This window comes from Hesperophylax consimilis, chromosome 3 (assembly GCF_061612785.1).
Source record: "Hesperophylax consimilis isolate HC1 chromosome 3, BYU_Hcon_1.0, whole genome shotgun sequence".
Taxonomy (NCBI): Eukaryota; Metazoa; Arthropoda; class Insecta; order Trichoptera; family Limnephilidae; genus Hesperophylax; species Hesperophylax consimilis.
In genome coordinates this window covers 19,072,890-19,097,114 of record NC_142838.1, presented here as the reverse complement: position 1 = coordinate 19,097,114, position 24,225 = coordinate 19,072,890, and the positions used below count along the sequence as shown (strand labels likewise).

At 34.6% G+C, this 24,225-nt stretch overlaps 1 protein-coding gene across 1 annotated transcript; it reads left to right on the top strand.

Annotated features, from left to right (window-relative positions):
- Nucleotides 1-1,510: 1,510 nt before the first annotated feature.
- Nucleotides 1,511-22,488, top strand: LOC149425080 (uncharacterized). Its single transcript, XM_089650948.1, has 8 exons — nt 1,511-1,801; nt 4,773-4,943; nt 12,466-12,577; nt 12,656-12,731; nt 13,766-13,904; nt 17,013-17,243; nt 20,695-20,837; nt 21,189-22,488. Exons 1-8 carry the CDS (start codon nt 1,685-1,687, stop codon nt 21,451-21,453), a joined length of 1,254 nt encoding a protein of 417 aa, XP_089507074.1. The 5' UTR covers nt 1,511-1,684; the 3' UTR covers nt 21,454-22,488.
- The last annotated feature ends 1,737 nt before the right edge of the window (nt 22,489-24,225 follow it).

Below are 24,225 nucleotides of genomic sequence, written 5' to 3'. Positions count from 1 at the left end.
GGTGGAATGCCGGATACTTAAGGATACCCATCATGATGTGGTGTTGACGCTGGTGCTATTTTCTTGAACTGAATACAAATTTGTCTGCTCAACAATATTTTTTATAATATTTTCATCTATGAAACATAAAAAAATATTGTAGAGCAGACATATCCAGTGGTGGTTTTAAGAAAGTAACATCACAGTAGGAGTCCACATGATCGACATCTTTCTTGATCCACCGTAGATCGGTTCCGTAGAAGCTGAGGCTTCACTGGGCTGTCCTTGCGGCACGGTGCAGGACTCTGGCTCGTCTTCTACTGGCTGCTGCCTCTCTTCCAAAGTTTATAATTAAAAATATATACTTGATGGTTTCATTTAAAACCCAAATTTGTTCATACTTAAATCAAAATCAAACGCAATAATCGCTGTAATATAACAATAAGAAATAATGACAAAAGCACTTGCATGTACTTCCACATCCATTCCAAGAGCTTGGTTCAATGCCTCCACATTGGTTTCCTCTGCAGCATCCTGGAAATATTCAACTGACCAGCCCTCTTCATTTTCATCTTCCAACTCCAACTCCACGTCGTAAATATCTCCTTCCAGCATCACGGTGATCTCCTCATGTGTCAAACCACGATGCTCCATCTATAAAAATGAATAAAATGAATAATAATATTAAAGTCTACCGGAAAATAATAAAATAAATTAATATATCTTGAAAGAATCAAATAAAAACAAGTAAAACAATATTAAAGGCCTAAGAAAGATTTCTATGAAAAACATCCACGAACGACCAAAGTGCCAGCTCAGGAACAGGATGTTGTTACCGAAAACCAAATGAAAAACCAATGTTTTTGAATGGAAATAATATTTACATATCAGATTAGACATGTATATACAATATAATAATTATTTTCAACAGAAATATGCGATATCTTACCTTTAAAATAATGTTGAAATCCGAGAAATGTCAAACCGTCAAAAGCTGCAAAACACGCGTTTTTAATTCGAAATAACAGTAATATTATGTGTTTCCAGTACGACATTTGTTCTATTTCTTTATAAGCAATATCTTCCTCAAGCGATATGCAAAATACGGGGCTATTTGGTTCGTAAAATCAAGAGAAATATTTTTTTTTCCTTCGTGTTCCTCCAGAAGAACTCTGGTAAGGAAAGGGTTAATAATGTATCTGAAACACCGTGAACGAAACTTGTGTTCTGAAAGTTATTATTTTACCTTTTTTGTGGTCAGCAGGGCCCCACCAAAAAGGGTCGCGGGTCGCAGGTTTCCCCCTGCCTTAGAGGGATCTATCCTGCATGATTTTAGGGAGTATTTTATTATTTTCATTAATTTCATTTACAATTGCCCCAGAGCAAATCACACTCATTTTTTAGTGTCGGCGAAGGTGTTAAAGTTCTTACTTAACAGATATTGATCTAACATCTGTTTTGTCTTTGGAAATTTTCGTCTGACAGTAGTTGTCAGAAGTGAGTGGTTTATTCAGGTTGTTCAGGTTTATTTATGGAACAGAAAGAGCAAGAACGAGCGACTGATTTATTTATGGAACGAACTGTCAAAAATCTTGTAAATAAATGATAGAAGCTAGCATTCAATACTTTAGTCAACATTGAAGATTTAGCTGATTTATCTACTCACTGCTTCCAAATTCAATTTAAGGATTGATTTCCATATAATATGAGCTATAGTTTGTATCATGGATTTTTTAATCTGTCGAAGACTTGTAGAGCTTGCTTATCCGCACAGGACCAAATGCAAAGCGTTCCCGAAGATGTATATTCTTACTGCACATCGGTATGGATTCCTCTTGACTATAAAAGTAATATTTAACTTAAGCTAAAAATTACAAATTCTTAAGATAACTCCGAAAATCTAGTTTTCCAATCTTTAAATAAAATTATGTGTTTATGCATTGATGTATTATATTTAGATGAGACATGAGGCGAAAAAATAGGTTCCGTTTTTTTACCTTCAACTCTCCCAACGCTCTAACTAAAACTACTGACGGTTTACGTGCACCGCTTATCGTGTACTAATGGTGGAACAAGTTTCGACGAGATATTAGTATGCAGTAGCGCCTCTAATTATATTATCTCTATGGTTTTATGTAAGGTAAATATTTACCTAATCGTCGCACTATTAATAGGAACAGATTATGGAAATTACACTTGTTTCAACTAGATTACTACAAGAAACAACTAACCACGTTTCGAGAGATTGTAAAAGATGCAATAAAGTTCCATTTTTAATAAATCAACATTAAAAATTTCCCTTATAAAACGATCCCTTTGCCGCCATTTTGGATATTTTTAGTATGCGGTGATATTTGCGAAAGTTTCTTTTCAATCTAAATTGCTTGATTAACCCAAAATACGAACCAAATAACCTATTGCATGTAAATAGTTGTTTCTTGTAGTAATTGTTGAAACAAGTGTAGTTCGTCCACCCAATCCCAAAAAAGGGGGACCGCTCCGACCCTTCTAACTACCGCCCCATAGCCATCACTTCCATACTCTCGAAGGTATGAAAGGGTGGTTAACAACAAATTGCTCACATATCTCGAGAATAACAATATCCTAAGCGATCGACAATATGGATTTCGTCGAAAACCGATCGTGTGGCGATCTACTCGGATATGTGACGCATATTTGGGGGCGGTACATGGAACGTTTTGTTGAAACTCAAACCGTTGGGTTGGATATCTCCAAAGCCTTTGACAGAGTCTGGCACCGGGCACTTATCGGGAAGTTACCATCGTATGGGATCCACCCACAGACATAGGAATTAATAGACGAGAAGATAATGGCGAGGGGTAAAATCAACTGTTGAAGGATGAAGGGAGTAAGACTGACTGTGATTCGTCAATAAATCAATCTGACAGTAAATAGGCATCTCGCATTATAATATCACCATTTACTTCTTAAAAGTAAAATCTGCTTTAGAATGAATAGACATTTTTACATGGGAGCGCAAATTACTCGCCACGTTATGAACAAATTTGCGAAGTCCAAATTCGGCAAAAAAATTCGGTTCCCTTTTCAGAGTCGAATATTTCGTTTAAGTATTTAGTTAAGACACTTTTATAAATGTTCATAATTTACTTCCCAGCAACCAACCAGCTTTGTGTTTCGCGTCCAGACGTTTCTCGATGTGATAGTATATGTTTCTAAAACTGATCTATATTATACGATGTGAATATGCTTAAAATAAAGTAAAATAATGCTTATATATGGAATGTAATACGACAATTGGGTTTATTCTCTTTTTCACATCTATTTTTACAAGTTTTCATAGTACAAGTGAACATTTTGCCGTGTTATTTCGTAAAATGAACCGATGATGCCTCGACCATAGTTCGCACAAGAATGATGACGTCACGTTTTCAAATTTCACCTTAGGCCATATGCGAGCCCAGCCGGCTCAATGGAACCGGTATGGGGAGTGGGGATAATACGCTTTTAATCACTTAGGGCAGGTCTACTAATATTCATATGTCTATGGATCCACCCAACCCTGCATAGTTGGATTGCAGACTTTCTGAGGGGAAGAACAATTCAAACCGTGGTTGACGGCTCTTCTTCCTCACCGCACCAAATCAATGCGGGGGTGCCACAAGGATCTGTGCTGTCTCCGACGCTGTTTTTATTGCACATCAACGATCTCGTTGAATGTGCACCAATTCACTGCTACGCTGATGACAGCACCGTTCACGAGGGTTATCTTTTTGACAGGTCCCCTTCCACCTATGATGTCCGAACAGCTCGGGAAGTTTTGAAGCAAAAAATTGACCACCACCTCGAGATGGTTCGTGCCTGGGGTAAGGCCAACTTGGTCAGTTTCAACGTCTCCAAAACCCAAGCGTGTCTGATTTCGGCAAAGAGGGAGATCAATGACTGTCTGGTGCAATTTGATGGGAGCACTCTCCCCAATAAAGACTCCATTGAAATGCTTGGAGTTACTATATCAGACCAGCTCAAGTATCGGGGATCCATAGAAGCCCGAGTAAATCAGGCCTCCAAAAAGTTGGGCGTCTTGTACAGAGCTAGGAGATTCTTCAACAGTGACCAGCTGCTGACCCTGTACAAGTCTCAAGTCCGCCCAACTATTGAATTTGGGAGCCACCTTTGGGCTGGTGCCCCAAAATACTTGATAAACCTGCTTGAATCTGTGCAAAGGAGAGCGATCCGTCTGATTGACAACCCGTTGTTAACAGACCGATTGCCTTCTCTAATGCATAGACGCAATGTAGGCATGCTGTGTCTGTTCTACAGGTATTTCAATGGAGCCTGCTCCAAGGAGCTAGCAGCATTGATTCCTGATGCACTGGTGCACGTGCGTGAAACTCGACGGATACGAACTGAACACCCGTTCACGGTTGACGTTGGCTTCATGAGAACGGGCCGTTTTTACGACTCGTTTTTGTGTAAGTCGGCTTGTATATGGAACGAGCTACCGACATCTGTTTTTCCTCCCTCCTATAATCCGAGCCTCTTCAAGGCCCGCATTAACAAATCCCTTGCTACAGCCCCTACCTTATTCCGCCTCACAACGCCGCCCAACCGGGTGGTGACATAGTTCCCCTGTCTGTACACTGCACAGGCAGGGACACTCTTGTGAGGTGTCACATAAAAAAAAAAATAAAAAAAAAGTTGCCGTAATCTATGTCTAAAAGTATGGCGGTTATGTAATTCATGTCCAACAAATAATTTCCTTCTGAAAACGTAATGTCCACCAAATGTAATTAAACTTTGTACATTAATTGCAGGTTCCTTTATGTGATGAACTTCCAAAGGTGTTGTGTCAACTATGTTACGAACTGTTGAATCGGTTGTATTACTTTAAGCAGCAATGTATCCGTTCAGACTCCCTTCTGAAACAGCACCTAAAACCTCTGCAGACACAGGCAACTGACCGTCTGCTTACAGAAAATCTTCATGTAAGTATTGCCCCATCCACATTATTATTATTATGTTATGTTAATGTAATATAAGGTAATTGTTAGTGTTCTTACTTTATAACAAAATAATAATGGTAAATATACTATGTATCAGAGATGTCGTCACCTTAAAGCAATAGTGGGATATCTTCGAAAAATACACTTTTGAGATAAGTATGCAGTTCAATGTAAAATTTTGAGCTCTACATGATGCATTACTAAGATATTTTGTAAAAAAAAAATTGCCAGTGTTACAAGTAAAATCTCAGTATTGAAATGTTCGGTCACTCAGAGCAACACTGAGATATTGATGTTGTCCCACTGTTGCTTTCAAAAGGTCGTTTAAAATACTGAAATAAATTTATTGTCTCACTGTAGCTCTATAGTTTTCAACAAGTTGGGTGATCTTGGAAGAGAAACATAAATAAACTGAAGGTGAATACTGGTCAGGAGTATGTAGCAAAGTCAGGAAAAATACGCAGAGCAAAACAAATTAAGCCTGTAGTACTGTGTACTAATTGTAAATACAAATGTTCTGAATCTGTTTTGGAAGTTGATCGATTAAAATATTTTAATATTTATGATTCCATGAATGCTAGCTAATAGTGGTTATTATTTTGAGAGAGATGGACATAACATACGTATGTGTAAGATTTTTTTATGGCAACCTTAGATATAAGCAATAATACCATAAGCACTGCATTAAAAAAGAAAACAGACAGCTTCCTGCAAAAGGATGATTTAGTTGATGGTGTTATGAATCACATCAACAGCTTTAGTAGAGTGGAATCGCACTATTATCGTGCAGGATCATCTCGGATCTCCAAATATCCAAAAGATGTACAATTTGTACAAATAGAAGTGTGTCTCGGTAGGTAATCTCTATGTTACACACTCTACATACAATTCAATATATATTTTTTTTAACCAAAAAAGAACCTTTGTGGATTTTGTGTATAATACAATAAGTAGTGCAAATAAGATATTAGAAAAAATAATAATATTCTGAACACATTCAGGATGTAAAGCTATCTCGACAAGAAAAAGATAAAAACATTACCAAGACCACTGATGATACTGTAGTTGCCATTTATGACTTTCAAGCTGTTATGCCGTTGCCAAATGGCAATATATCTATTTTTTTATAAGAGCAAGTTAAACGTTATAACTTCTGTATTTACAATACCAAACACGACAGGGCCATTGTTACATGCGGCATGAGGGTGTAGCTAAAAGATGCGCAGTTGAAATATCTACCTGCGTGTACACATTTTTAAAAGACCTTTGCCAAGGGAAACGGGAAGTGATCTTTTATTCTGATAACTATGTGGCACAGAATAAAAACAATTTTATTTATTTTCTATGTACATGCATGCACTATGAACACTTGATATTCAAATCATTACCCATATATACCTAATTGTTGGGCACTCAGAGAACAAAGGAGACTTCATTCATTATTGCATCGACAGAGAAAAGGTCAGGATTTTAAAACAAGGCCTAATATTTATTCCAACGTAGTTAGCGATGATCATAAAGTGTTCCAAGAAGAATGAACCTCGTTATAAGTTAACAGAAATGGAAACAACGGACTTCATTGACTGGAAGAAGGTATGTGAGAATACTGGAAAAAATTTCTCAATAAACATGGACAAAAATAAATGTATTTGGAATAAAGTTAAGATTTTACAGATCACTAAAGACGAATCGTTAGTTATCAAATACAAAAGCACCTACACCGAGGATCCATTTAATCAGAGCATTAATGTGAGAGAGCGACTAAAGAATGTTCGGAATGAGAATAGTATAATTCTAGGACCAGCTTATACAGTTCCACCTACAATTCCACCGAATAAAAATCGTGATTTCTTATTTGTTTGCTCATAATTTGTTTTGAATTAATTAATACTGCTAATACAGACTGCGATGTACAAGAAGAAAATAACGATGAAGGTTCATTGTAGGTTTCCAGGGAATCAACACATATTTGTTTTATTTTTTTGTTCTTAAAGTTTTCTGTAAAAAAAATTAGGTACATACCTTTATTCTAAAGGTTTTCTGTTATTTTTGATACATACCTACTTTTTATTCTTGGTTTTCTGTTAATTTTGTTACATACTTTTATCCTTAAGGTTTTTCTGTTATTTTTGTTACATACATTATATAACGCTTCTCATAAATAAATTTATAAGCACAAATATATATTTTTTTCATTTTTATTCCACCTTACTATCGTCAATTGTCGTATTGACAAACTATAGGAGTAGGTGGGTGTGTACTGTTGAAAATGTATTTATGATTATAAACATCATGGAAAAACATGCAGAAATAAGAATTATTAATTATTTTAAGCAATTATTAATTATTTAAAGCAATTACTAGCCTGAAACAGTCGTACACATTGAAAAAATCTCCCGAGGAACAATTATTAATTCATTTATCCATCTAAACTCGTAATATTATTACTATGCTACACTGAGATAATTTGAGATGATTACCAAACACTCCACGCAACAGTGAGATATTTCCAGATTTACGTATACTTTGTCAAAATTAGTATGAAAAAATTAATTATTTTTCTATTATTACAATTTTGTGTTGATGTTAAATAATTTACCTCTCTTATACTATATCATTAATCTGCAAGATTAGTTAATTTGATGCTGCTAGAGCTCACGCAAACCTAAAAGTCCTATTATCTCAGAACAGCATTTTTCAAGATATCCCACTATTGCTTTAACCCTTTCCTTCCTGACGGTACAAATTTGTACCTGTTGATTTCCTGCCTAAAATCTATGCCGCATTATCGTCTATACCTTTGCTAAGCCTGACGATACTTTCTAGTACCGTCTAGCTAGCCAATAACAGCAAAGTATTTGACATACGGCGATTTGGCGCCAAGTAGGGCAAATAATAAGTCTTCGCAACGACGACCGTAATCCGTGGTGACGTGCTGTTGTTTTAGAAAATATTTAAAAATAGTTATTACTTGGTAAGTGCCATTATTGTTTATTACACTTGGAAATTAAGGTTTTGTTTATGTAGTAAATGTGTTTTTAGTGCATAATTCTAGTTATTAGTGTTTGAATAACTCGAAAAATCGTTAAGGACTAATAAGTACCGTCAGTAACTTCTTGTTATACTTTATTTGTTTGAGACATGAGTGAAATTTATTATTTTTATATCGAACAAGTCCACGAATGCATATGAGACAACAATTTTTTTTATTTTTTTTTTGATTTACTAGATTCTTATATGCCTTGAAGAGGTGAATCATTTAAATTTACTGAATTTAAAGTTAATGTTCTTTATACAAATAGAACGGCGTCATATGCGCCTCGCAATTTTTACCTCATGTGGGTATTTTAAAAATAAATTTTTTTATACAATCGTCCCGTACAATTTTTTTACGCTTTTTTCAGGTCTTCGAAATGGATATTTCAAAAAATAATGCTTTGATTGAAGCATTACTTTTAGAAGACCTTCCGGATTGCGATGCGAATTCAGATGTGGAGTTGTATGACGAAGAAAATATTGAAAATATGCAACTACATACATATAGAACGTTTGATCAAATTTTCGAGGAAGCGTTGGAACAATCTTTAGATCAAGCTGAACTTGAGGTTACAAATGAGATCGAAGAAAAAAATGGAGAAGTAAGTCAATGCGCATTACCCTCCGGTTCTTCAGAAACTGTTGCTTTGATACCATCTAAAAAGAAGAAGAATATTGAGCCGAATCGTAAATGGAAAAAACGCGATTTAGAAACTTATCTTCCAGAATATTCTACAAATACGGGTGTGGTCGAAGAATGTTTTGCTGGATGTAATACACCCACCGATATTTTTTTAGTTTTCATTGATGATATTCTGGATATAATTATATATCAAAGTAACTTATATGCAGTCCAACATGATAAGGTCCTCAACCTAAAAAAGGAAGAACTGATGGCTTTTATTGGAATGAACTTTTACATGGCCTACAATACTAGACCTTCATGGACAGATCATTTTTCGTCGGCCCCTGATTTGAACAATCCTTTGGTAAGCAAGACCATGCCCAGAGATAGATTTGCAATTATTTTGTCCAACCTCCATTGCAATGATAACTCTCAACTGCTTCCTAACTGCAAAGACAAACTATACAAAATCAGACCTATAGTTGATGCTTTGAACAAATAATTTCAAGGGTGCTACCACGGAACGAGAGAAGTGAGTGTTGATGAATCAATGATAAAATTCAAGGGAAGGTCAGTCTTGAAACAATATCTTCCGATGAAACCAATAAAGAGAGGCTATAAGCTATGGTGTCTGGCTGACCAAAGAGGTTTTATAAAAAAATTCATGATTTATCAAGGAAAAGACGAAGTAATGAATGCAAAATTTTCCGATTGCACTTTAGGAGAAAGAGTGGTTTTGGAATTGACAGAATCTGACTGGGGGAAGGATAAAGTAGTTTACTTCGACAATTTTTTTACATCGGTAGCTCTACTGGAGAAACTGAAGACTGAAAGAACTTACGGATGTGGAACAATGAGGTTTAATCGTAAGGGTGTACCCAACAATCTGTTAGCTGACTCTAAATTGAAACGTGGAGAATGTGACTATCGATTTTCTAGTTTGGGCATCGGGTTTTGGAAATGGAAGGACAACAAAGTCGTAAACATTGCTTCGAATTTTCATGGCAACGAAGAAGAAACTGTAACTCGCAAAGAAAAAAATGGATCCAAATCGACAGTATCTTGTCCAAAATCTATCAAAGACTACAACTCTTACATGGGCGGTGTAGATACAGCTGACAGATTGAGGGCCTTGTACGGTGTAGACCGAAAGTCTCCAAAATGGTGGCACAGATTGTTTTGGGGAGTTCTGGATATAGCTTTTGTAAATGCATATGTTGTTCATGGGCTGATACTTGAAAAGACTTCTGTAAAAGAGTTTAGACGGTCAGTTGCACAAGGATTGATGACAAAAAAAGATCTTGACAAGAAAAAAAGGTTATCGAGGGAAAACCAACCCAGCCCTGGCCCATCTAAAAGGCGCAAAGTAAACTATTCGACATTGAAAGATGTTAGGTTGGGTAACAGAGGCATACACTGGCCTACTTTTGTAGAAAACAGAGGCAGATGCGAAGTATGCAGCATCAAGAAGATACAGTCAAAGCCTCACTCAAAATGTTCTCACTGCAATGTATTCTTATGTCTAAATGAAAAGAAAAACTGCTTTACTGAATACCACGAGATTCATTTTTAATTATTTATAACTATTAATATTTATTTAACGATTTAATTAGTTTAAAAAAAAAAAACCTATGTTTTAAAAGTTCCTATTATACACATTACTATGATACACAAAGTTCCTGACGGTACAAATTAGTCCAGGTCACAGTAATAATACCTAGAATGCAAATAAAAATCTAAAAAAAATTTATGTGTTTCCTTTACAACATATTATTAAGAATCTCATATAAAACCATTAATTTTGTACTTTTTTCTCATAGCCGTTAGGAAAGGGTTAAGGTGACGATGTGCAAAATGGGTACCCAAAACCATTTGAAATGCAAAATGGAAATGGGTCAAAACTTTTCCATTTGAAAATGCAAAATGCAAAATGGTTTTTAGAAAAGCATTTCAAATGCAAAATGCAAAATACCTATTTTCAAAATGCATTGAAAATGCAAAATGGATTCTCAGGTCAAACAATTAAAATAATTATAGAATTTTTAAACAATTTTGTCATTTAATAATGGACATCAATGTAGAACAAACATATTACATGATGGTAAATCCAAAAACACCACGACTACAGATTATGAAACCACAAAAAATTTGCGCGGGACTAATGTTGCCAACGTAAAAACATAGAAACTGCTATATAACATTTAATATTACAGCGTCATGGCCCCATGTTCAGTATTTGAATCAGTATTTTTTTGTAATGGTATCACTCAATTGCCAGGTCTCCTACCAGGGAGCAACTTGACAAATGTAAATTATCTCTCATAGCGAGGTTGAGGACTGACTGATATTTGGGGCTTATGAAAAAAAGATGAGTGGAGATAGTAGGAAGAATGTTGCAAAAAGCATTTAAAATAGAAAATGCATTGAGAAAAGCATTTAAAATGCAAAATGCAAAATGGTTTTTAGAAAAGCATTTGAAATGGATTTATTTGAAATAAAGCACATCTCTGCTATGTATATATAAATAGGTACAAGCCTAATACTCACTATTTAAAAAGAAATCACTTTTGCAGTAGTTAAGGGACTGGGACACGGTCAAGCGGCTTGATCGCAAGCACATAGTTTTTTTGTCTATTGTTGTCTATTGTTGTCTATTATTGTCTATGCTTAGCGGCTTGACAGCCCGCATCAAGCCTCTCCGTCAAGCATGGCCACGCCTTCCTGTGATATCGTGGTGGTCAAAATTTTATTGGTTTATTTATGCATCTATGTATAGTTGATACTCTTGTGCGGTATTCATACAAAAAATATGTTTTCTCCATTGAAAATTCAGAAAATTATTTATTCTACAGTTTGATTATTAATGACCTTGAAAACCGCTGTCATAATTATTAAAAAATACTAAAATACTTCCAGAATTTTTAAATTAGATGGATTTCTACAAATTTAACACAAAAACAATAACTAAGTACCTATTTTATAATAATTTTATTCAATTTATATCATTATATGATACGTGATATTTATTTGTCTATTTTCGTTTGTCTATTCCCACAAAAATATAAATTCGCATCAAGCCCCGCCGCCAGCACGTAGTATTGCGCAATGCTTGCAAGCCAGCTTTGGTACACGGTCAAAATGCTTGTCACAAAGTGCCATAGACAAAAAACTACGTGCTTGCGACCAAGCCGCTTGACCGTGTCCCAGTCCCTTTAGAATAATGATGAGAAGTAAGTATTTCAGTTTCCGAAAATGGAAAATAATCCATTTTCGTAGTTATTTCGTTCAAATTAAAATCGTTTATTTACATGGCGGCCATTGTTATGAATACGAAAATATTTAGGTAATTTTTTTCTCTTCTTATTTAATCCAAAATATGAATCTATGATCTTAAAATAAGTTCTTAGTTTGGGTTTATTTAAGAAATAAATTAAAATGAAAGTATTTTAATATTATTATGTCAAAACATAGCGAGAAGAAAAGACATCAAATAATCTTTTTTTTTTAACGAAATATCTACTAAAATACATTATTTTCCAATTCCAAAAACTGAAATATATAATTCTCATTATTATATAACTGTTATGAACGTGTTTTTAAGATAAAATGTGTGTAATAAGTGTGTCCCTATTTTCTTTATATTTACGCAAGTAATAGAAATTGTATTACTTAAATCAAACCCTTCTAAAAGTAATATTGACCGATCGTTAAAAGTGTCGGGTTCCCGACCGGGTACTACGCATCCCGGGTTCTGTTATTTGCTAGCCAAGTCCACCATTATTGCTTAAGAAACATTTTCCTCTTACAATAATAAAAAACTAAGTGGTATTCGTTACTTTTCAGTTGGTCAAGCAGGAAGAAGAAAGAAGATCTGATATCAAATCAGATGAAACTATCAGTTGCCGAGTTGAAGAGACACCTGATATAAATCACCCCACTCACCAGTATTCAAAAAGTGATTTTTTTTAAAGCTTACACCATTTAATATTATTACTATTTTAGTAATTCATTTAAACTTTTGACTTTATTTTAGGTTCTCCTCACTCGGACCCACAAAATACTATCGATGTTAAGAATATGGATGATGAAGAAGAGAGAATTCAAAATATGTAAATTACTAAAATCTTATTTATTTATGCCCATCAGACTATTACGTAAAAATTAACATGCTAACCGGGGAATTCCGTTTTGAATTACTCAGCATACAACGGGCGTGAACTCCTTCACTAGGACGTATCAGTACGTCACGGCCGGAGGACGTAATTTCAAATAATTTTTTTTTTTCATTTATGCATTATAAAAATGAAAACATTGAATTAAAAAAATAGAAACTTTACAAACAATTATAAAGATTACAAAAAATATAAAAAAGGTTATAATAACAGAAAAATAAACAAAAGCACACAGTTAAAAGAGAAACATTGAGTTTAAAAAATTAAAGTATGTAAAAATTAAAAACCCAAAATCCGTGTGATATGCTCGGAAATATACGTCCCGCTCGTTCCAGGGCGCAACATATATTTCAAGGACTTATTCATATGTCCTACCCGAACCCAATACTGTTTACGTTTGACGTATTTGTACGTCCCGCCCGGTTAACAGGTTAATTACATTACATAGTGTATTGGAATTAACATAATAAAAGAAATAATATTTTTTTTATTCACAGCAGCATGAATCGGATTTGCAATTCAATTTATCCGTATTGGCAGTTTATCAACAATTTAACATAATATAAGATAGGAACAAAGTGAATCAACATAATACACATAAGTACAAAAAATACAAATTCAAAAATGTAGTCTTGATGTACCGAATCTTATGTATATCACCAAATACACTAGAATATTAGTAATACAACTCTAATAAGATATTGGCAGTATTTACTTGTACTGTGTGGCAACTCTGGCCGCTAGAGGCGCTAGTGTAGCGTGGCGTAATCTTGCATAATCAATTCAAATGTATGAAAGTAAACCGAGCCTCACAACTCGTGCCGCTAGAAGGCGCTAGTGTAAGCATACTGCAAACATCAGAATGTATGGAAGCGTCAGAAGTTGGAAGTATTATAACTAATCTACAGTATTTGATATCACTGCAATCACTGCTTTTTCACCTACCATTTTAATGTTTATGCCTATTTTAGGGACACATCTAAGAAGAAATATAAAAAGCACACCAAACGTGCCATCACAAGCACAATGCTGTATTGTCAGAAATGTGATAAATCATTTTATAAGTACGTTAAACTGGAAGCCCATATGAGAAAACACTTTGGTATGAAGGTATGATCATTCAAAGATACACTTTAGTATAAGTTCCCTCGCATGGAAAATTCTTATATTTCTTTGTCCAACTACATACATATCATCTCTATTTTAAGGACTTACTAAATTTGATTTAACTAGTCAAATGCAACCCAAATCAATTATCTTATTAGTTTTGAAAGAAAAAATCTGCATTCAAAAGAAAATTATCAGTCAAAAGTCCTTGCATGTTTTTCAAATAATAATAATAAATTAGTTACATATTATTTAGACTGAATAATTTTTTCTTGCGATATCAATGTAAGAGGTGACCGTCATATTTGTCTAAAATTCATTTATTTATTCCTTTTGCACGCGTGTCAATCTTTGTATGTATGTATTTACAATCTCATGTGGCCAGTGGCGCGCATTTAGTTTTTGGTAAGCTTAAGCAATAGGAAAACAATATATCAATGATATTAAAAAAACTCACATTGCACTAAAAAATATTTTTCACTATTATCACTCATCAAAAATGAAGTATGAAGTATGACGAATGTAAGCCACAGTGTTTGAAAGAGAGAATACAAAAACAGTGTGCAATATAGTTGTGAAAGAGGAATACTTGGAGCAGGTGGATGAGTTGGTATATTTAGGAAGTAGACGAAGGCTGACGGAGAAATTGAAAGAAGGGATGCAGGTAACTCTATTAATGGAGGAGTGAACGTGGTTGGTGCTAACAAAAAATTGTCCAAAAAAGCGAAGTTAGCAGTCCGTAATGGAGTGCTGGTACCTACCCTGATATATTGAAGTGAGGCATGGAACTGGCAGAGAAAGGATGAAAGTAGACTGAATGCTGTAGAAATGAGATCCCTGAGGAGTATGTGTGGTAAAACCACGTATGATCATGTGAGAAATGTAGAAATCCGTAAAGAGTGCAAGGCTGATGTAAGCGTAATCATTAACATTAAGAAAGGGACGTTTAGATGGTTTGGGCATGTAGAGCGAATGAGCGAAAAAAGGAGTGTAAGGAGAATATATGATCAAATGTGAATGGTACCAGAAGTCGGGGATGTCCAAGGAAGACATGGCACGATCGAGTGAATCAGATACTTGAGTCGGGCCAAGTCAAGAGTCAGAATAATAGAAGAGTATGTATGATGTGAATGAGGCAAGGAGTGTGTACCATGACTGAGTTGTTTGGCGATCCAACCTCCTTCAGATTCCATCTGCCTACCCCTGCGGAAAAAGGCGTGATGGTTAGTTAATTACTTAGTTAAAAATGATGTACTTAAAAGATTAATTATCAATTTTTAAATGTAAATCTATGTAGTATGTCTTAATTACACGTTTTGTAGCTACTTCATCGGAATTGTTTTTTGTTATATTATTTTTGGTCTTCAATTATAAATGTAGTTATTTTATTGGTAAATGATATAACTTTCCTAACACTGTCAAATATGTATGTATCAAGACAGTTTATAATATGGCAAATTTATAGAACGTCGTTTTCATAATTTCGTAATTAAAATATTAGAAACCAGAAAATGTATGTGTTTAATTTTAGAGTAAAGGTAAATTTTTTTTTTCAAACTTTAGGCTTTACGTGCGAACTGAAGATCCAACATGCAGAGACCGATGCAAAGAAACGCTTATTATTGAACACTTACTAAGCGCTTATTATTAAACGCTTTCTCTGCGCTAGTAAAAATCTCAAGGTGCTGTGTTACATATTAAGTATTATCAGCGCCTTGGCTTGGAGTAAACTGCTTCAATTGCTCCCTTAAATTTGAAAACGCACTTAAGGAAAAATACCTCATTTTTTTTTTATTTTTTTTTATTGAATATATAAACACATTACAATAATTTACAAATGTAGATATTTCGAGGCTGATTGCGAAAAAATTAGAAATTTTTAACAAAAAATTGCTCAACTCAATTGAGAAATTATTTCTCGTGTTTGAGTTGGGTAGTGTTGTGAGTCATTATGGTTTATAGGTTGTAAAATTTCACTAGTTGATGTAGCTAAAAATTAACAAATAGCTATAAAACTAGATGATAAATTTGATAACACTATATAATTAAGAAAATAAGAAATTTAATTACAAACTAAAAAATATAACTTAAATAATATAATAGTTATTAAACTTAGAAAAAATAAGATATAAAAATGTACTTATTAGGTACGAAATAATAGTAGGTAGGTACAGTACTGGTAGTAAATTGTTCAAAGACCGAGGTGGCAATCTTGTATGAAATGGGTACTTAATAAAATGCAACAACAATAAACGCATATTAGCACATATTAGGAAGCGGATAATATAACTTTAGAGGATATGTATTTTTTTTTTAAATATTAAATTTTGTTTATATATATTTTTTTTTATTAATCATTAATCAATTTTCCTAAATTCATAATGTGAATTTAAGAAAATTTAATTAATAAAAATTACAAATGAGTTCATATAAACAATTATTTGATATTTAACTTTCATTGCATATTTAACTTTCTAAACTTCTAAAACTTTCAGTCGGTAAAATGTGATTTTGTCAAACCATGCAAACTCTCGATTAATTTGTCATTTTTTTAAATGTGTGAATACCAGACAAAATCCCCACCGCCTGGGCACAATGGGAGTAGGCCATCCCCATTTTTTTTACATTAGCTCCACACAGAAGGCCCTGAGGAAAAAAATCCCTCGGGGGCCTAAGTCATCATTGGGGATGCTGTGAGGGGGGTTTTGTAGGGAAAGAAAGGAGAAGAAATTCTGGGAACGAAAAAGTTATGACGGGTTGCTAGGAATCTGGGGGTCAGAGTGTCCAGGAGTGACGTATGTATGAATCCATTCCTCCTACTGTGGTGCAAGGCGATGGGTCAAGTTGGCTACTCACCAAACACAGCTAAAGCCATTTATACTTATTTTTTGGCAGGTTTTTTTTTTAATGTATTATGTTATTTTTAAACGGTTTCTAGTCACCGTTTATTTTGGGAAACCGAAACGCTATCAGTTTTTTTGAAAAAGAAACAGAAACGCCCACCTCTAGTGTCTATATGGAATGCACTATTCTGCATGTAGCACAGCTTGTTTCACATACTCTCCATGCATCTAGTGCGTAAAACAAACATTGTAAATGTATTTTTTGCAGCCAGACTCCACAATAAATTGCAGTCACTGCGATAAAAAGTTCACAACGGAAAAGAACTTGAAGAGCCACCTACGTGTTCATACGGGGGAGAGGAAGTACAAGTGTGCCACGTGCGGGAAGGCCTTTGCCTACCTGAACGTCCTGAAGAACCACGAGCGGGCCCATGCCGGCATCAAGAAGTATGTCTGCCATCAGTGTGGCAAGAAGTTTGTTCAGCTCACCAATTTGAATGTAAGTCCATCTACTATAATGTGCAGATAGTAAATAATAGTATGTATTACTTACTTTAATTTTAAAAAGGAAAGTAGAGATCTTATTATTTAACAAAACAGTATAAGTCAGTACCCTCAGTGAGTTTCAAACTCGATTTGACCAACTGCTAGCACAGCTCCTACAGACCGGATTTTCAACCTTCAATATTGATTATTTAAACTGTTTTTGCCAATTATATTACAAACTATAGACATATTGTAGAGATCTCAAAACTAGCAAGCGAAAGATACGGTAATTGTATTACTTCCGATTTAGGAGTTTTAGTACTAAACAGACCCGTGCCAAAGATGAAAGAAGATGAGTGCCAAAATTTATTATTATTATAATTAGATTATAAATAGATTGCACACACGTGGGAACTTTTATGCTAAAATCGCAGATACTTTTAATATTCCCCTTATAAAGTATAAAGCTGCACTAATAACACATTTTAACACCACTTCAAAATTTAATACTGCACTATGTATATATAAAAAAATAAAATAAAAACTTTGTATGTAAATGGCAGTTGTGCCGTAAATTCTAAATAAATAAATAATACAATTATTTCCCGAAGATTTTATGCGCTATTAGAGAAAGAAAGATAGTGAACCTAGCAACACATAAAGAATAATGACAACCTACTGGCAGTAGGTCGCCTCATACAGCGAGTAGGGGTATCTTGTCATCTCAATCACACCCGTGATATAGAATGTATGTTGTATCCGCAACTTTTAAATGCAAAAACACAGCCTTGTCCTATATCTATTTCATTCATAAAGACATTTGTTGAATGTCTATATATGTCATACATGAACAATGTTTAAATTAAGAATTTCCTGGAAACATGAGTGTTAGGACGGGTTGTTTCAGAGAATTTGAACAATTCATCAAATTTTAACGTTCATTTACGGGTTCTGTGAATGTTCTATTCAAGTTCTGTTATTATATCATTATAGGCTAGTTACTTGATAGAACTGAAATAATAACAGAACTTAACAGAAATCTTTCACAGAACTTGAAAATTAACTTTGAAATTTGAAGAATTGTTCAAATTCTCCGAAACAACCCGTCCTTAGAGTTACTTGCCACATTTTCTGTTGATTCTGTGGGACAATAATGGGTCTAGGTACACGTTTATTACTAAACCCTGCTAAACTCAGTGCGAAAAGTCTGAAAATAGGCCTCTTTAACTTTCCTTTCATTTTCTACAGCACGGCCTGTATTAACCACTAGCATGCCCCGGACCACAAAAGTGCCAATTTTTTTGGACTTGCGATGTCGCGCAAAAATCGTCCTGAGTTACTCTTCTGTTTATTTTTTGTCATTTTATGTATATAGCTGTAGAAATAAAACTTCTTCTACCAAATATTTTAGTCTGATAACCCTGATATTTATTAAGTTGTTTAACCTTTTAACCGCGTTAATTTGCTCCGTTTTATCTATACCCGTACGCGGTACATATTTTAAAATACCTATGCACGCAATAAAATGTCAAATTGAAGCATTCTGGCATGATTTATTGGACTATATAGACAGAACAGATTATTCTCCACAATATGATAACAAATCCTCGTGTGTCAACACTCTTAGATGTTTATAAAAACAAAAACATAAAAGACGTACCGTATCTTTTGAATGTGGTCCCGCCATTCACTCGGCGTGTGTGTACTTAGGCCACTGCGTTGATAGACACAAGTGGGACACCATGAGCACTTATCATTTTTAGTTATGAAAACTTTTTCTAAAACTGAACACTTAAATTTTATGTCACATAATATAATAACAAAATTGGACTAACGCCATCCGTTGACAAAATTGTAAACTATAGCACTCGAAGGCGCAAAGAGGCTCACTTGATTATCGATGTTTTTTAATGAAATACAATTTTATTTTCGAGAAATTCTTGTAGATGTCAGCATCGTGATAGTTCTACGAATGTTCATGCGAGCGGGAAATAAATTTATGTCGAAAGACCGCTGGAATATCGGCATTCAAAGTTTCCGTATAAACTGTTGATACAGCTGCGTATGAGTATGGACTTTTTGACGGAACAATAGTTGATACGGCCGCGTGCAAAGAGTTAAGTGTCTAAAGTGTCAAAGTGATACCAAAAAATAAAAATTGATTCACTTTTGAGGTCACACTAGCGAAAATTACAACTTTCGATCGTAATTATTTGCGTACTCTCAGTCATTATAAAGTCCGTTTCACACTCATCCCGACAGAATATTTTGTGTAAACAGTTCTTAATCTTAAATATTTTTTTTTTCATATTTCTTCAAATGCCAATGAAATATTATTCTTAAATAACCCGTATAATTGAAGCTAATTGGGTAAAAGAATGATATTTTCTTATATTTAAAACATGCTTTTTTTAGTTACCTTTGTAAAAATCCCACCACCAGCTTTGTACTGTCATTTTGCAAAATACGCTGTTTTTTTTAACCTCATAGCTTTGAAAGCCTGTAACTTTTAACATTTCAGGTAGACTATAACTGTTGATATCAATCGAAAGAATCATACCTCTCATGAAGTTTAAAAAAACCTTGTATGTATTTAAAAGATTTCGATAAAAATGAATAATTTTTTTTTCATGTTGTCTGTTAATTTATATATGAAAAACAATATTTTTTAAATATTCTATTAAATAGAAAATAAGGTAATTACAGTAAATTCTTTGTAATGCGTCACGTGGTTTCCCCTTTGTTCCGGGGCAATTCTGACCGTTTTTGGTAAAATCTGGGGCAAGCACACAATATTAAAGTTAGCGGTGGTCTAGATGTATTGTAATGTCATTGGTTTTAGCAGTGAAAAATATTATCCAAGGTTGTTGAATTTTATTTGGGAAATTAGTAACCTTTTTAAAATTGAAAGTTCACAAATAGTAATTTAAAAAACATTGTATGCCTTCATTTGTTTATTGATCAGGCATGGATTATGTACTTAGGGCGGGTTGCTTCGGAAAATTTGAACAATTCATCAAATTTCAACGTTCATTTTCAGGTTCTGCGAAAGTCCTATTCAAGTTCTGTTATTATATCATTGTAGGCTAGTTGCTTGACAAAACTGAAATAAAAACAGAACTTGAAAAAATCTTTCACAGAACTTGAAAATGAACATTGAAATTTGATGAATTGTTCAAATTCTCCGAAACAACCCGTCCTTAATGTTGCAAACAGAGCAGAGAGTCGTTAATATTACAATGTATACAGGGAGAACCATCCAAAATGGCCGCCCTACATTTTAGAGGTGGGGGCGTCCAGCTAGGGATGTCCATAACCGTCATCGGTAAAAATACAATTTTAAAATATATTTTTTTGTTTACATACAATAATATTATGCATGGTAACTGTATCAATTTCTCAAAACATTTTGTGTAATTCATGCTGTGATGTATCTCTATGTGATATTTTTGTTGGCTCCATAGAGTCACCTGCTCCAGCACAGCGGGGAGAAGCCATACTGTTGCGAGGCGTGCGGGCGGCGCTTTGGCCAGCCCTCGGAATACAAGCTACATCTCTTGCGCCATACCGGAGTAAAGAACTTCCCTTGCTCACTGTGCCCTCTCAGGTACATGCTATTGTATCACATTACATAGGGGATGAACATTTGCTTCCATTGCAAATTGCACACCCCTGCCTGATCTACATTTTAATAGATACAACTACTAAAATTTATGCAATTTTAATGGTGGCCATTTTGTATCAGTGAAAACCACTTTTTTTCACCAAGTCTATATCACTTCTTGCGCTATCAGTTATGCAACTTTATTTCAGTACTTATTTCCTCTTACAGATCGCTAATACTTACGAAACAGTAACCATATAAAGCAGAACACTATAAAAAATAGATTAGTATAGGTTTATTTCACTTCTCTGTTTTTTTCATGGAACCTTATAAAACATACATTTTTTGTACCAGGTTTTACACAAATGCGAATCTCCAAAAGCACATGGGTGCCCATTCCGACGTGCGTCCTCATGCCTGCAAAGTGTGTGACAAGAGGTTCAAGACGCGCTCCTACCTGGCTGTGCACAACCGCAGCCACACAGGGGAGCGCCCCTTCCCCTGCCAGCTGTGCCCCCTCAAGTTTATGTCCGGCAAGGACAGGCGCAGCCACCTGCGCACGCACCCCCCTCACGCAGCCTCAAAGGAACAGACCCCCTACATAGCCCAGATATACTAATAACTCCTCTACAAGGGACTAAAGTAGTGTACACTAATGATTACAGTTCTAAACGCTTTCTCCACATACACTAAACCAAAATAATCAAGGATGGTGTATGCTGTGTTCCAATTTACAATCACAATATACCTGAATTAAGTGATACTCTTCTTTTAAAGACAAGCATTCCTCCATTACAAAAATCTGACAATATTTGATTTCTCCCTACTACCATTATAAAAGGTTGAAATTGTTGCTTCTGCAATGATGAGACTTACAGAGGGTCTATCGAACTCATGACGCCTCAGTGCAAACCTGACACCTTGAAATATCCGTCTTGTTTATTCTTTCAACATTTCAACCTCTTCATTATGTTCCCAGCGTGTTTACATAGTACAAAAGTCTACACATAATTATAATAAATTATAATGCGATATTGTAATAGATTGATAAAATTACACTTTTGTTTTAATATGTATTTTATTATGGTGAAACGGAAGCGACAATTCTCATACAATCTGATTGCATGCCCCACTCGAAAACTACCCATGTTATTTTATTTATCTTAGTGCTGAAAAATAATACTGAAAATGAGATTGACGCAAATACCTAATTCATTGTTATATGTATCACTTATAATGATCAAGTAATTACATTAGCAAAAGTATTTATTTTTCATCCCATTGATGTTGGTGTTAGTGACACTGGTATCTGAAATACACCGTAATATAGGTAGGTACTCCCAACTTACATTAGAATGAGACATACTTGTGTGTAAAAGCGGGTTCTATGATAAACCACCCATCCCTACATTTTTATTTATGTAGATTACCGAACTCATGATAGGTACCTACAATATTATTTACTACGTATTGTGAGGTGAGTACCCCGGATTCAGCACACAAGATATCATTTTTACATCTAGCAATTATCATAACTTTGTTGCTTTTTATAAATGCGCCGCATAGAAATAAAAGAATAGATGTTATTTTTGACTTACGAGCAAAAACTGAGAAAGGGCACGGAATGGATTATTAGTACTTATGTACCTACATCACTTAGTGGTGAATAATATTTGATTCATGAAGCCCAGTTCACATGGTTGCATATCATAAATAACTTTTCACACAATATATATATATATATAAAGAAGGTCATTCATTATTCATAAAAAGGGACTGGCGTTCCTTATTCATCTCATAACCTTCAACAGAAGCAAAACATTTATGAATGCATGCATACTTTGTCATTCTCGTGTTCATAAAGTATATTGGCATTTCTTATTTATTATTGTGGGCTGGTTGGTGGATAAATAATAATAATTGGACAATTTGTATATACCATTTTTGTGATAAATAGAGACCGGATTATATGCAACAAAAATAGCCCAAAATATGCACGCAAATATGCAATAAAAATAGCTAAAATATGCACGAAAATCCATAAAAAGGGTCAAAATATGCAACATGAAATAATACAGGAAGTCGTATTTTTACATATTTTATTTTTATTTTAGTAAGCTATTAGTTCTCAAGGATAACAATTATATTTTCGAAAATATCAATTATAAAATGTATTTAACAATAAAATTTAGAATTTACCTTTGAAAACGTATATGACTAAGTACTGTTCTAAATGTTCTGTAGACAAATTGTGTCTAGATCGTTAATATATTTTTGTAAGAGGAAAAGGAACATTCTACGTCTACTGATGTGGCTGGACAGAATTTAAATTTGGGTGCGATTTTTGAACTTATTGTTCCGGGCAAAATTTCACCTGCCCCGTTGGTGAAGTTATCAATTTGGCACAAAGGTTCAAACCCTGGGTTATTATTCAGTATGTTTTCAAATTTTTCTTTGAGTTTACTCGGGAATAGCTTTGGCAACGAGGAATTCATAAGGCGAATTTCCTTCATAACCTGAATAGATGCATTCAACGCCAATCCATGAGTTTCAAGCGTTTTTATACTTGCAAGTATGTAGGCGAAATAAGTGGTAATCATAGCTAGGTTTTTTTAATACTGGCGTCGTCAAACGATTCTTTGCACTGGAAAACTGCCAAAGCCTCTGCACTATCGAAGTCATTGATAACACCCTTGATGGCTTCAAAATGTTCATGGTAAAACATCGCAGCTTCGATCCATGTACCCCAACGTGTTATTACTGGCTCAGGAGGTAAAGGGATATTTGGCAGTTTTTCTTTGTAGGCTTTTATACGAGCAGGCGCCTTAAGAAACACTTTCTTTGCTGATGAAATCAGGTTATTTACATTCGCAAACGTGGATCTCACTTCTTCGGCGAGTCTGTGAATTCCGTGAGCAAAACACGTCACATGAATCAAATTGGGATAAAATACTTGTAGGGCTTTGCCTGCTTTGATCATATAGGGGGCAGCATCTGAGAGCAACACATACACATTTCCATCCGCAGAAGATTCAGGAAATATTTTTTTTATACCCTCATTCACAAATCTGGCGATCGTAGAATGATTTGCCTTTTCAAGTTCTCTGCAGGCCACTAAATAGGAAGGTGAAGGTTCAAGTTTTAATGCACCAACAATCAAATTTGCAATGTAACGGCCGCAAGTGTCGGTGGTTTCGTCAGCTGAAATCCATATGATGTTATCCTTGAGTTCATTGCGTATTTCTTCCAGCACATGTAGATAAATTGATGATATGTAATTTTTACGTAAAGTAGATTCATCCGGTATATTTTGATTTATGCAATATTTTCTGAGAAAATCCTTCAAGGCTGGATTTGTCAGTTTGTATAGAGGGATATTGCTTGCAAGAAA